Source organism: Argiope bruennichi, chromosome 5 (genome assembly GCF_947563725.1).
Source record: "Argiope bruennichi chromosome 5, qqArgBrue1.1, whole genome shotgun sequence".
NCBI lineage: Eukaryota > Metazoa > Arthropoda > Arachnida > Araneae > Araneidae > Argiope > Argiope bruennichi.
The window spans coordinates 80811244-80824454 of record NC_079155.1 but is presented as its reverse complement, the minus strand read 5'-3'; the positions used below and the strand labels follow the sequence as shown (position 1 = coordinate 80824454).

The 13211-nt window shown below is 25.0% G+C and overlaps 1 protein-coding gene across 1 annotated transcript; it reads left to right on the top strand.

Moving 5' to 3' along the window:
- Window positions 1-196: 196 nt before the first annotated feature.
- On the top strand, window positions 197-13154 carry LOC129968499 (NADH-ubiquinone oxidoreductase 49 kDa subunit-like). Its single transcript, XM_056082440.1, has 12 exons — window positions 197-324; window positions 2263-2372; window positions 6187-6296; window positions 6428-6629; window positions 7956-8068; window positions 8153-8391; window positions 8724-8843; window positions 9680-9809; window positions 10520-10615; window positions 10717-10800; window positions 12508-12565; window positions 12983-13154. Exons 1-12 carry the CDS (start codon window positions 227-229, stop codon window positions 13018-13020), a joined length of 1398 nt encoding a protein of 465 aa, XP_055938415.1. The 5' UTR covers window positions 197-226; the 3' UTR covers window positions 13021-13154.
- Window positions 13155-13211: the final 57 nt, after the last annotated feature.

Sequence of the window (13211 nt, the reverse complement as noted above, 5' to 3'; positions counted from 1 at the left end):
CTCTTGCCTAGAGATATACAGGTGACTATTCAGTATTCATGCCATGGAAAATTACAATCCATAAAACAAATAATATCTTAAATATCATCATATCCCTTATGATTAGGATTTAAATAATTTATTGCTGTTTCAAAAAGAGAAGAGAAAAAAAAAAAAAAAAGGTATTGCTACGTTATATCTCAAATCTGGCTGTAAACAGAAAGGTCAACAATATCATGAAAACAACATGGCATCTCTTGTACGTTCTTTTTCTGCAGGGGTGCCGATTCGAACATTATTTAATAATGTGACTTGCTCATTTGGAGCTGTAATAATATCTAAAAGGTATAAATAATATTTGCATGTCTCTGGAAATCATATATTTGTAACAAAATTGTGCCCCTTGTTCAGACGTTTTTAATCAAAAATCATTCAGAATGATCAAATTATATTTTACTTTCTGTTTATTCGATTCGACTGAAAGTAATAAAATATTTTAAAAAATAAACCAACGTCTTCTGTCACTTACGAAAAAAACCCCCCATTTAATATGAATCGATGAAGAAAGGTTTCCTTACTATTAAATTCTGATACTGATACCATCAACGGTAAATACTGAAAATTTCTTGCAACGTTAAAATTTTTTTATATTACACATGTTATTCAGATATTCTCTAAATTAGCTTTTTATTACGTTCATCACGTAAAAAACCTTAAATACAGTTTGACTTATTGTGAGATCATCTCATCTTTTCAGAATTTCAGCATATTTTAAATTAAAATATGCTGAATTAAAATATGAATTTATTTGAATTTTAACATTGTTTACTTCTGGTACAAAAAGTTGTAAAAATTCATTATTGAGAAGAAGATATCAACAATGTGAATTGTTTGCAATATTTCAATGACTATAAAGTCAACAGAAGAATTTAAATGTGTCAACTGAAAATTTTCTTATTAAACTTGCACTACCTCATTGGAATTTTGGTGACAAGAAACTTTTTCAGATGAAATAGTTCCCAATGAATCTGTTTTTGGTGTTTGGGTTTATTTTGACAACTCATTAATCTTTATTTATGTGTGAAATTAACCCATGTCTTCTGTTATATGTCCTCTATGTAACTTCACGTTTTATTAATGAGCAAATCAATATTATAACTTATTTTAGTTAGGTTGGTTAAAACTGAATTTGCTATGATTTTAATTTGTGTAGAATTATAAAATATGAAAAAAGTAATTCATCATTTGAAACCACTTTCTTCAATATTTCCAGAGATTTAGCTGATTCTGCATTGTAACGAGGTACTTTTATAGTATATGAATAACTTGATGTTTTTTTTTTTTTTGAATATAATTTATTTTCATATAAAAGCAGCAATATTTAAAATTCATTTATTTTCTAGTGGTATTTTTCAGATTTAGCGTAATTGAATGTTAAGTGTTGGAAATATTTTAAATCAGAAATATACTAATTATATTATTTTAAATAGCTATGATAAAAACTATAGAAATTAATCTCATTTTTTCTCTCAGAGCATGAAAAATATACTTCCATTTTGTAAGATTTTCGAATGTTAAAAATTATATTTTTTCCCAGTTTCTATTTTATTGTTAATATTTTATGTTTCCTTATATTTTTATAAGATTTTATAAATAATTGATTATTTATTGTCAAGACAATATGCTAAACTTTTTAATTCTATATGTCAATATAAATAAAAACCTGGTAATTTGATTTCAATAAAAGTTCTGTTTGTAATCTTAATAAATATATTATTTGACATGCCAGACAATTAAATGGAAGTCTACCTGGTTCATATGTTATATATATATATATATATTGCAAATCACCTCTAGTGACCAGCTGGTTTATCAGAAATATGGTTAGTTTAACTTAACAAACAACAAATATATATAAATTAACAAATAAGTTACTTAAATATACTTTCATGTTCATGATTTTACAAAATTGTTTATGTTTAAAATTTTAATGTATGAAGTGATTTTAATGAATGTTATCTATGATAAAATAGGTTAAAGTAAGTCTTGGTACCATTAAAAAAAAAACTTTAAAAAAAATATGCTGTTTCATTTTACCATTTTGCTTATTGGCTTTGCTATATTTTATGATTTTTGTCCTAAAAATCAAAATTGGTTTGAATCTATGAAATAATTGATTAGTTGTTAAATTTTAATGTATAAATAAAATGTTATTTACTAGATTTAATAATCATCTGCAAAAAATATTTTAGAAAACATTTATTGTATTATTTAAATTTCCAGAAATAAATCATGGTATCCTGATGCAGAATTTTTTGAACAGTTTGAGGGGCCTGTTATGTATCCTCAATATTTTCCACCTGGCATAAAATGGCGTCCACCACGTTATAAAGGTAGGATTGCTTGTATTTTGTTATTAATATTTTTCAAAATTTTATCAATATTTATATCATTTATTGCTTTATGATTGTGTTTGAATTCAAAATATATTATCTTCTGTTTAAAAATATTTTATTTAAAAACTTAATTAGCCAGATAATTTATTTTCTTTCATGATTTAACTCACTGATGAGAATAAATTCTTTTTTTAAAGTTGTCCAAGAAAAAAAATGGTTTCATTGAATGTCCGAAATTTGATAAAGGCAGTTATTTTTAATGTGAGAAAAATTGTTTTTATTTTGTCAGAGAAAATAAATAGAAAACCATAAGTTAAAGAAATTGAATAAATATTTTAATTCTTTATTTAAAAATCTATATAAAATTTCTTATGTTCTAAGTTAAAATATTATCTAAAATAGCCTTCCATTTATCACTATTAACTTTGAGTGTTAAAATTAGTCTGAAATAAGTGATTAAACAAAACCTTTGAAATTAGATAATAGTTCCATGAATTCCAAATAAATTAAAAGTAATTATTTGAATTTTGATTCTAAAATTCTTTTGAATGGCAAAAAGTTAAAGAATTTTTATGTGTTGAATTTAATTTATTAGTTTTGACATGAAATTAAGCTGTATTTCATTATAACTATTAGTAGATTAATTTTTTGAAATTTTTTGTTTATTCTTTGTCAGTAAGTCTACTGTTAAAAAATTCAATTTAATGCAATAATAGAAAAAAACTTTCATTTTACATAAAATAAAATACAGATATATACAATAATACAAATATAAGGCTTTTTTTATATTAAATTTCAAAATCTACTCTCTATTAATGGATTTTCAAGTTTTGAAACTTTTCATTTATTTTAATAGGGGTGAAAATATTTGGTTTTTAAAATTAACTTAAGCATGTTATATAGGGTGTCTCTGAATTCATCGTATACAAAGTTCTTCCTAACCAGTGCATTCCACAAATGTTTTCAGGTATTCATCAACTGTGCAAAACATTATTGCTTGCTAATATTAATATTGATTGTGTGAGGTGCTGATCAATGATCCTAGTTTCTCAGTATATCTTCTTTTTACTAATGAAATGTACTATACTCCTTCTCTTGCTTTATTACATATCTGTGTGAAATAGTCTTCTTTTTTTACTGCCCTCTCTTCTCTCCAAATAGTGATGATGAATTCAGAAACACCCTGTGTAATGCAGAAATTCTGAAACTCTGGATGACAAGACAATTTTTGCTGGGTTGCAGCAAGATCTTGAATGTATATATTTCTTTCCATAATTGGCAGAATATGAACTTAATCAATCATTGAAATAGAAACCTTTTTTTTGTTTGAAATACTATTTAACCTCTAGCTTGTGAGCAGTACAACTGTTGTTCCACATTATTTTTTACCTTTCCTTACGGCTCGGTACAACTGCTGTACCAGCAACAAGTTTGAATTTCGTTCCCCCACTTAAACTTTCCAGCTGAACTCAAATTGCTTTGTAAAATCCCTTTCCTTTTGTGTTGCAACCCTTAGGGTCAGGACATTTCGTCTGGCAATTGTTATAATCATTGTTGGTGCTAGTAAGTCTTGTGAAACCTGCTTTGGTGGCATTTTTTTTAAAGTAACATTCCTAAGAGGTATGGAATGAGTTTGCATAATTTCATTTGTGAGTAAGGAGTTTCGATTGAAAACTTTCGTCTTTTCCCCTGTTTCTTAATTTTTTAATTTTATAAATTCTTTAATATTTTAATATAATTTTGTAACTTTATAATAATATATATTTATTGTTGTGCCCATCGATTTGTCTTAATATTTTAACCAAGAATTTACTTGAAAGAATTTACTAAACATTTGAATAAGAAGAATTATTTGAAGTTTCATTTCTGACGAAATGGTATAATGAAGGTAATTGGCACCTTAGACAAATTACTTATTTGATCCTATTCTTCACAAATAATGCTGAAAAACTAAATGGAACCTTGTTTTTTTTTTTTTTTTTTTTTTCACTCAGTTATTATATTTTACATGGAAAAGTAACAAAACACTTTGTTTTGTCTTCATGCCCCCCCCCCCTTGAACTGGATATATTCCTGCCAAAAATACATTTTGGTTTTGATTTTTAAGTAAGCTGTTGGTTTCACCATTATTTTTCATGATTTATGAAAATGATTGATTTAATAATTTATAATTAATCATTCATTAAAAGCTATAATTCTATTTTTAAAATATTGAAGGAGGTTGTTAAAATCTAACAAAAATAATAATTAGTAGTTTTTCTAAATCAGAAGAGAAATATTAAAATCTTTATACCTTCATTTCAATCCACTGAGAAATTACTAGACACTTAAATTATTCCAGAAATATTTGTATTGAAATAAAATAAAGTAGCTGCATAAAAAAGTCAGTAATTCTAGATTTAATTTTAAACATTTCTGGAAGATAATCTGAATCAGTTGCTAGTAAAAATACTTGTATTTAATAACACATGCTGATCATTTAGAATGCCTGATATATTTTTTAAAGTTTTTTGCTAACTACTTTTCAGCATAATATTATTACATTGTAATCTTATGTATTGTAATCTAAGTAAACCATATCTAATCTTACTTTTTAAAATTGACTTAAATCTGGTGATTACCTACATATTAGTAAATTTTTCTGCAGAAAAATATTTTTTTGTTATAATTCAATTATTAATTGTCTGCAAAATTGAGCATATTTTTCAAAAATACTACAATGCAATAAGTAATTCAAATTCTCAGAAGAAAAAAAAAAAAAAAAACCCTATAAATTGTAAGAATTGACAATAGAATAGGAAAATGTTACTAGTAATTATATTAAAAACCGTTCAAACTATGTTAGGAATAAAAATTTTATTCTATTTATTTATTTATTCTGTGAGTGCAATATATTAACACTAAAACATTCAAAGATATTTTAATCTACAAAACAGCAGATGATTGTTATCTATATGCAAATTGGGAATATTTTTAAAAAGGAAATATAAACAATTAGGATCTTTATGCATGATATTATAAATCATCACATTTTATCAAAATTGATGAGTTAGAAGAATAACAAAATAAAATTGGAATTGGGAATATTTTTAAAAAGGAAATATAAACAATTAGGATCTTTATGAATGATATATAAATCATCACATTTTATCAAAATGGATGAGTTAGAAGAATAAAAAAATAAAATTCACAATGATGTGTTCAAGCTTTATAAGAATTAAAATTACAGATACAATAATGCTTGAGAAATTTATTTAATTACAAATATGATTGAAAAATTGATAATATTTTGTTTAATGTGCTAAATAACTATGCAGCAGTTATCCTAATTGTAATTTATTTAATGCCTTAATATTTAATTCAATACTTTCTCCTACAGAAATAGTAAACTAATGTTTTAGGGGGGAAAAAAACAACAAAACTGCGATTAAAAGCTGTTTCTAGAATTCAGATGTGGTAAAACCGCAAAAAAAATAACCTGGTTATGCTGGAGAGGACAGATGACCAATTACCATTACGGGTGGTCGAAATTGGAAAGTTATTTCCAACAATTTCTTTTTAAAAAAATATTTATTGTTTGTCACAGGAAATAATTATTTGTCTTGCAAATAAAATGGGTTGCTATGTCCCCCCCCCTAAAAATTAGATCACATTGTTTGAAAGTTTTAAATCCCTAGTGCAGTACATAATAGTAGACAGACAAAATTATTGTTCATAGTAGGAAATGCATCATATTTAATTTACTTATAATCCTTTTTCTCTTTCTTACTTATAATCGTTTTGCTTATAATCTAATCCTTTCTTGCATTAGAATATGTTCCACCAGTGGAGAAAAAAATACAAAACATGATTTTAAACTTTGGGCCACAACATCCTGCTGCTCATGGTGTGTTACGTTTGTTATTGGAACTTGATGGTGAAGTATGTACTTTTCCCCTTATTTTTAAATAAAATTAGATTTTGAACTGTAATGTTATTTGTTTAATTTTATAAAAAGAAATTCAATTTTTTTTGTTTAAATTTTCCTCATATATGTCATATTTCTTTTTAAGACTGTTGTAAGAAGTGACCCTCATATTGGACTTTTGCATAGAGGAACTGAAAAATTAATAGAATATAAAACTTACACGCAAGCCTTACCTTATTTTGATCGACTGGACTATGTATCCATGATGGTTAATGAACAGTGCTATTCTTTAGCTGTTGAAAAGCTTTTAAATATTAAAGCTCCTCCTCGTGCACAATGCATCAGAGGTAATATGTTTCTTTAAAAGACGTAATTTTATAAATTTCCATAATATTGCAAAGTTGTGTTTTTTATGTGTGTCATGTGTTATTAATGATCATAATATCATGCTTTCCTTTTTTCTGTATTATTATATTTAATGTTTTTAATAGTTTTTATGATTTTCCAGTGTCAGTTTATATCAATTATAGAATAATTTATATAGACCAATGTGTAATTTAGAATTTATGAGCTAGTGGATCTGTAACAGAAAAATATATATTACAGTTTAAAAAAGGTTTGGCCTTATTGTGGAGACAATTATCTTAACAGGATACTAAGTAAAGTATTGCATTTGTATAACATTTTTATAATTGTTTTTGGTATCATATATATATACATTTATAATAGCATAGAGTATAAAGGAATCAGAAAAAAGGTTTAAGTATAATTTGTCGCAGATATTCATCTAATTGGAAATATGTTCTAGCTACCTTAACATTCTTCTGAAATTTTTATTATTTTTTAATATGTATTATTTTTTCACTATTATTTATGTATACATCATTTAGCATTTTGTAATATTAGAATATATTAAGCATAAAGGATACTATATATCAATCATCTTAAAAGATAATTATAATTGATTAAAATTAACTGCAATTATTATAGATGACACTTTTTGCAGATTTCAGCATTTTCAAAAATTGAATTTTATCATTCTTGTTAATGATTAATTTCTTATGTATTAATTTTCCATTTTTTAAATATCACAAGCACTTTTAGTATGAATTTATTCATTTTATTGTTCAGTTAACCCCTTGAACATCAATTTATTTTCAGTCAGCACTGCTCAGGCAAACAATTTAATTTTCTCAATTTTGAGATGAGGGATTGATATAGAAACTTAGCATTTTTTTTTATAAATGAAACTTTTAATAAAATGCATCAAATTAATAATTTTTAATAAGTGCAGCACCTTATTGTTAGTTTACGCAAGAAAGTTAATGAGTTGGGCCCATCATTTTAGTTCAAAGTGTTAATTGCTCTTATTTTAATTGTTAACAAATTTGGCACAATTCAATATTTTACTCCTCTTTTTTCTTCTAAGTCCATGTCATGTCTCAATTATTAATACTTTTTGAATGCATTAATTTTTTCATTCACTGAAATATTTATATCCATTTTATAATGCAAAAGTTTCTACATGTATACTAGATATTAAAATTCAAATGGATAAGCAGATTTTTAATATAAAATGTTTGCATTTAGTGTGATTTCGCTAATACTGTTTGAAATTGATGGAAATAAGTTTTCGTCTTTCTCTTGCTCTGAAATATTTATTTTCATTACAGTTTTATTTGCTGAGATTACTAGAATTTTGAATCACATCATGGCAGTTGGAACTCATGCTCTTGATGTTGGTGCTTTAACTCCTTTCTTCTGGTTGTTTGAAGAAAGAGAAAAAGTATGAAATTTCTTTGAAAAAGGCTAACTTTTTTTTTTTTTTTTGAAAATGAACATAATTTATATTGCTATTTTATTTAAACAGTTAATGGAATTCTATGAGCGAGTATCTGGAGCACGAATGCATGCTGCCTACATTCGTCCTGGTGGTGTGAGTCAAGATCTTCCTATTGGACTTCTAGGGGATATATATGAGTGGTTGGATAAATTTGGTCAGAGAGTTGATGAAATGGAAGATTTATTGACGGATAATCGTATCTGGAGAGCAAGAACTATTGACATCGGAATTGTTTCTTCTGAAGATGCTTTGAATTATGGTTTTAGGTATTCTAGTATTGTGCTATTTTCTATAGAACTGATACTTATTAAATAATCTATTGGAAATAATTTAGTCAGAATGAGTTAATTGCGAATTTAATTCCTGTTTAGAATTTTTAACCTCTATTCATTGATAAATAACTCATGTTAATTTAGAAATACTTTTTAACAATAAATAATTTTTTTAAAAACATTCAAACTAGAGTTTATTTTATTTAAATTTGAAGTGGTAATTTTCAGATAAAAATTATAATAAATAAATTAATTGGTCAAATATATTAATCTTTTTTCTAGATGTGGTATGCATATGAATTTTCACCTATTACTTTTATTTTTAGTGGTGTGATGTTGAGAGGCTCGGGCATCAAATGGGATCTTAGGAAGACACAGCCATATGATGGTTATGAAAATTATGAATTTGATGTACCAATTGGAACTAAAGGTGACTGCTATGACCGGTAAGTATTTATTAAATTTTTTAATCTAAGAATAGTCAATAATGAATTATAATTAGAAATTGTTTCAATGCTTTGAAATATGCATTAATTATTTTTCTGTGTATGCAATATTAACTTTATTTCCATACTATTCCTTTTTCATGAAGAAAAACAGTATAAACTTTTTGCTATGGATATAATATAAAAAAAACACACAATCAAAAATGCAGTTTGATTTTAAATATTTATTAACATATAGTTAAATGTTAATAAATCTCTGAAAGAAACGAAAAATATTGCATTTAGTGTTTAAGCTAATATTTCCTTGATAGTTCTTATATGTAAAAGTTTTCTAAATGCTTGCTTTGCATTAAATTTCAAAAATTTTTAAGCTTACTTTTTTAAAATTAAAAATATAAATAACTTCTATTTTGAGGGGGAAGAAATATTTTAAAACAATATATCTGTATTTATTTTCACAAAATATCATTTCAGTTACAATTTGGTCTGCTTTTATAAATTGTGAGTAGTAAATAAAATAAGTTTTTCGTTTTAAAATAGTTTACAAAGTGAGTTATTATTTGTGAAATTCATTTTAGTTTTTATGCATATCTACATATGTAGTATAGAATGAAAACAAAAATTTGAAATTAAATTTTATTATCAAATTCTGGCCATGAAGAATTTTCTTTGATATGTATGAAGTTTTATTACACTCCAGAATTATGACTGTTACCTGAATCAGTATTATATTGAATATGGAATCTGCCATACTATTTCATAGATTTCTTTTCAATTCTATTGTCTTATCACATGCAGTTTTCACAATATAAAATGATGTATTTTTTCTTCTCTAGTTATCTTTGTCGTGTTGAAGAAATGAGGCAGAGCATGAGAATCATTGAACAATGTATAAATAAAATGCCACCTGGAGAAATAAAGGTTGATGATCATAAAGTAGTTCCTCCATCAAGAAGTGAGATGAAGGTGATTATCTAATATATTTTCAAATTTATGCACTATTCATATAATGGACAGTCTCCAAATTAAAGAGAGAGAGAAAATCTGATGATAAATTTAACCTAAAATATAATTCAACTGAATTAATTTTTTCAGGCTAGATTTGTGATGTTTTCAGTCAATTTATTTTTTACTGATACAGTAAATACCAATGTGGTGATATTGGATTGCTCTATTTTCAAACAAACATAAGCAATATTTTCTGTTTAATATTATTTAATGTGTGATTATATATTGCCTTTGAAATCTTTTTAAATATTGTTTTTATTTATTGTTAAAATGGTTTTGCAAATACAAAGAGTTTGTGAGTTTTTAAAAAGTTTTTTATTCAGATAAGTTAATATTTATTACAAAAGTTATGATTTTAGAATTGAATACTTGAGTACATTTTCTTAAAGTTAGTAAAAACTGGTTAAGGTATAATATTTAGGATACTTAATAATAATTTGGCAAAAAGTGACATGAAAATGTTTTTGCAATTGAATTTAATTAAAGATTATATTCTTAAGAAATTATTCTTTATGTATTTAGAAATACTGAAGAAAATTTTGAAAGTCTTTCTTTCCTCAGAAAAAATTTATATGTTTTAAATATCATAGTTTATAAATGCATATTGATTGTATGTTACTTTGTTTTTGAGTAGTATTTACATCTATATATTTTTTTTCTGGTAATAGACTTCCATGGAATCACTTATTCACCACTTCAAGATATTTACTCAAGGTTATCCTGTACCACCTGGAGCAACATATACAGCTGTTGAAGCACCAAAAGTAATCATTCTGATTATCCATGTTTATCAAAAGTGTCATTTTTTCCCCCTTTCATATTCATCATGTGTAGTCTTATTACAATAATGATAAACCAATTTTAGGGAGAATTTGGTGTCTACTTGGTTTCTGATGGCTCCAGTAGACCATACCGTTGTAAAATTAAAGCACCAGGATTTGCTCACTTGGTAATTAATTTTTGTTTTTTACTATTGTAATTTTTGAATCATTATCAATTTTCCTCTTGCAAATTTTATATATTACTGAAAATATTTGTATAAATTCATCATTGTAGTATTATTTCCAACTGTAAAAAAAAAAAAAATGATGTTAAAACATATTAATAATTTTGTAGCATTATTTTTTATCATATAATTCAATTTATTAAAAATTAGATTATTTCAAAGCTTTAAAGAAGTCAAAAAATTATTTAATGTCATTCATAAAAGTAGCTTTTTGTTTTTTAAAGTGATTTCAACAATTGATTTATTATGAAACCATGTTTCAATCTTATAAGCATGCGTATGCTTTCTTCTTTGTCCTTTTAACTTTTCAGAAAAATTGTCATTATTCCTCTTATATATACACTATTTGTCTAAAGTTTCTGGATACATTTAAATGTACACATTTTTTTTTCTTCCTAATTTCCCTAGAAAGACTAGAAAAAAGAAATTTAGGATAGACTGCCTTTGAACTTCTACCATGTAAAAAAACATACTTAAGCTTTTATTTTCCTTGAAAATATGATCATAAAGGCATTTAGGATATTGGTCAAAAACTGAAAACAATTTCACTTCACCAGTTCACAAAGATTTGAGAATTTTTAGCAATGGCTCTTATTTGCTGTGTAAGCACAATATTTACCTTTTTTTTTTTTTTTGTAATATATTTGGGGAGACATAATTTTTCTTTTCAAAAAATACCAATTTTCGTCACAATTTTTCTGTTAATGTACAAAACTTTAAAGAATGTTTGATAATTTCCCAGTGGAGCATTGTATTTAACTAATATTTAGAATAGTCAAGGAATTATGAGTATTGATAATAAATGGATTTTTAACTAAATGTTTTGGGCAGTTTATATAAAAAATTCAAGTTGAATATCTTTACACTTCAAGAAGAAATTGATATTGAAACAAGCTGATTTTTTACTACTCTCTAAGAGTGGTCAAATAATGAAGGATGTCCATTAATTGCATTTTCAAATGAAATTCCAAATAATTAATATATCAACATATTAATACCAATCATAAACTTCATTATTAAATTATATAACTCAAATATAAATTGCAGTAAATGAGTAGTAGTAATGCAGTAAATGAGTAATAATGAGTAATTGCAGTAATAAATACAACTAAAAAGCATTATATATAGTTTTTATTGTTTAAAAATTATTATGCTTATTGCATATTGAAAAGCAGATTAGTCACGAGCCAGTATATCTACCCATTTTTCCACGAAGAATTATTTTTAGTGATATATATAAAATTAATGATCCAATTGTAAGCTATTGAATTAACTTTGGTTGGCATCTAAATGTTTTCTAAAGAATGTTAAGTTTTAAAACTCTTATTTATCAGTGCATTTTATAAATAATGCAAAATCAAAATTGGCATAGATAGTTAAAATAGAAATTTTATTAAAATCAAAAGGTTTCTTTAGTATTTCTTTCTCATTTTCAAAACTTTTTATAGATGTTGATGTTACTTTTTTCCCTTTCTAATTAATCAAAAGCTGCCTAATACTTTGAAATTGCAGCTACTTCAGAATGATTTAAATATTACCTCAGATTATACTGTATTTCTTGATAAGTTCTTTACTGTGAATGGTACGAATTTATGCCAATAAATTTATTTATTCATTATTAGGTAACAAAATAATTTTCTTTTTTTACAGGCTGCTCTCGATCATATAGGAGAAAGACATATGTTAGCCGATATTGTTGCTATTATTGGTAAGTCAACTTTTGCAGAATTGTGTCATAAGAAAAAATTATTTTACAGGATATAATGTAGTCCAGTGAATTTAAAAAAAAATGTATCTTGTTTTTTCTTTATGGAAATATTTTAAATTATTTATTATGGAATGGAATGGGATTATGTAATTATTTTAAATAGTGTTTTAAATATTATCATTACTTTGCTCTTTCTGTATATTATGAAATATTTTGATTTTAGTGTACCTGAATCTTATTTCGTGGAACAAAATTTAAACATGCTAAATTTATTAATTTTATATTCTTTTCATAAAAAAACATAATAGTACATATAAAATTCATAAAAATATACCACTCCTGAATGTATTTTTTTCTCTTTATAATTTGCAGTTTTAGATCTTTAATAAAATTTCATAATTATATTTTATTTTGCAGGTACTTTGGATGTAGTTTTTGGGGAAATAGATCGTTAATTACTTAGTTAATAAAATTATACAACAATGTAAATATGTTTAAAAAAATTGAACTATGGACTTTGAGATTGTTGCAAACTGCACATGAAATGTAAAGCTGTGAATAAATAAAAAGAGCTGAAGTTTCTTATTCATTTATTGGAATAAGCAATATCACAAGTATTTTCAAGTGAAATATTAACTAGTGTATG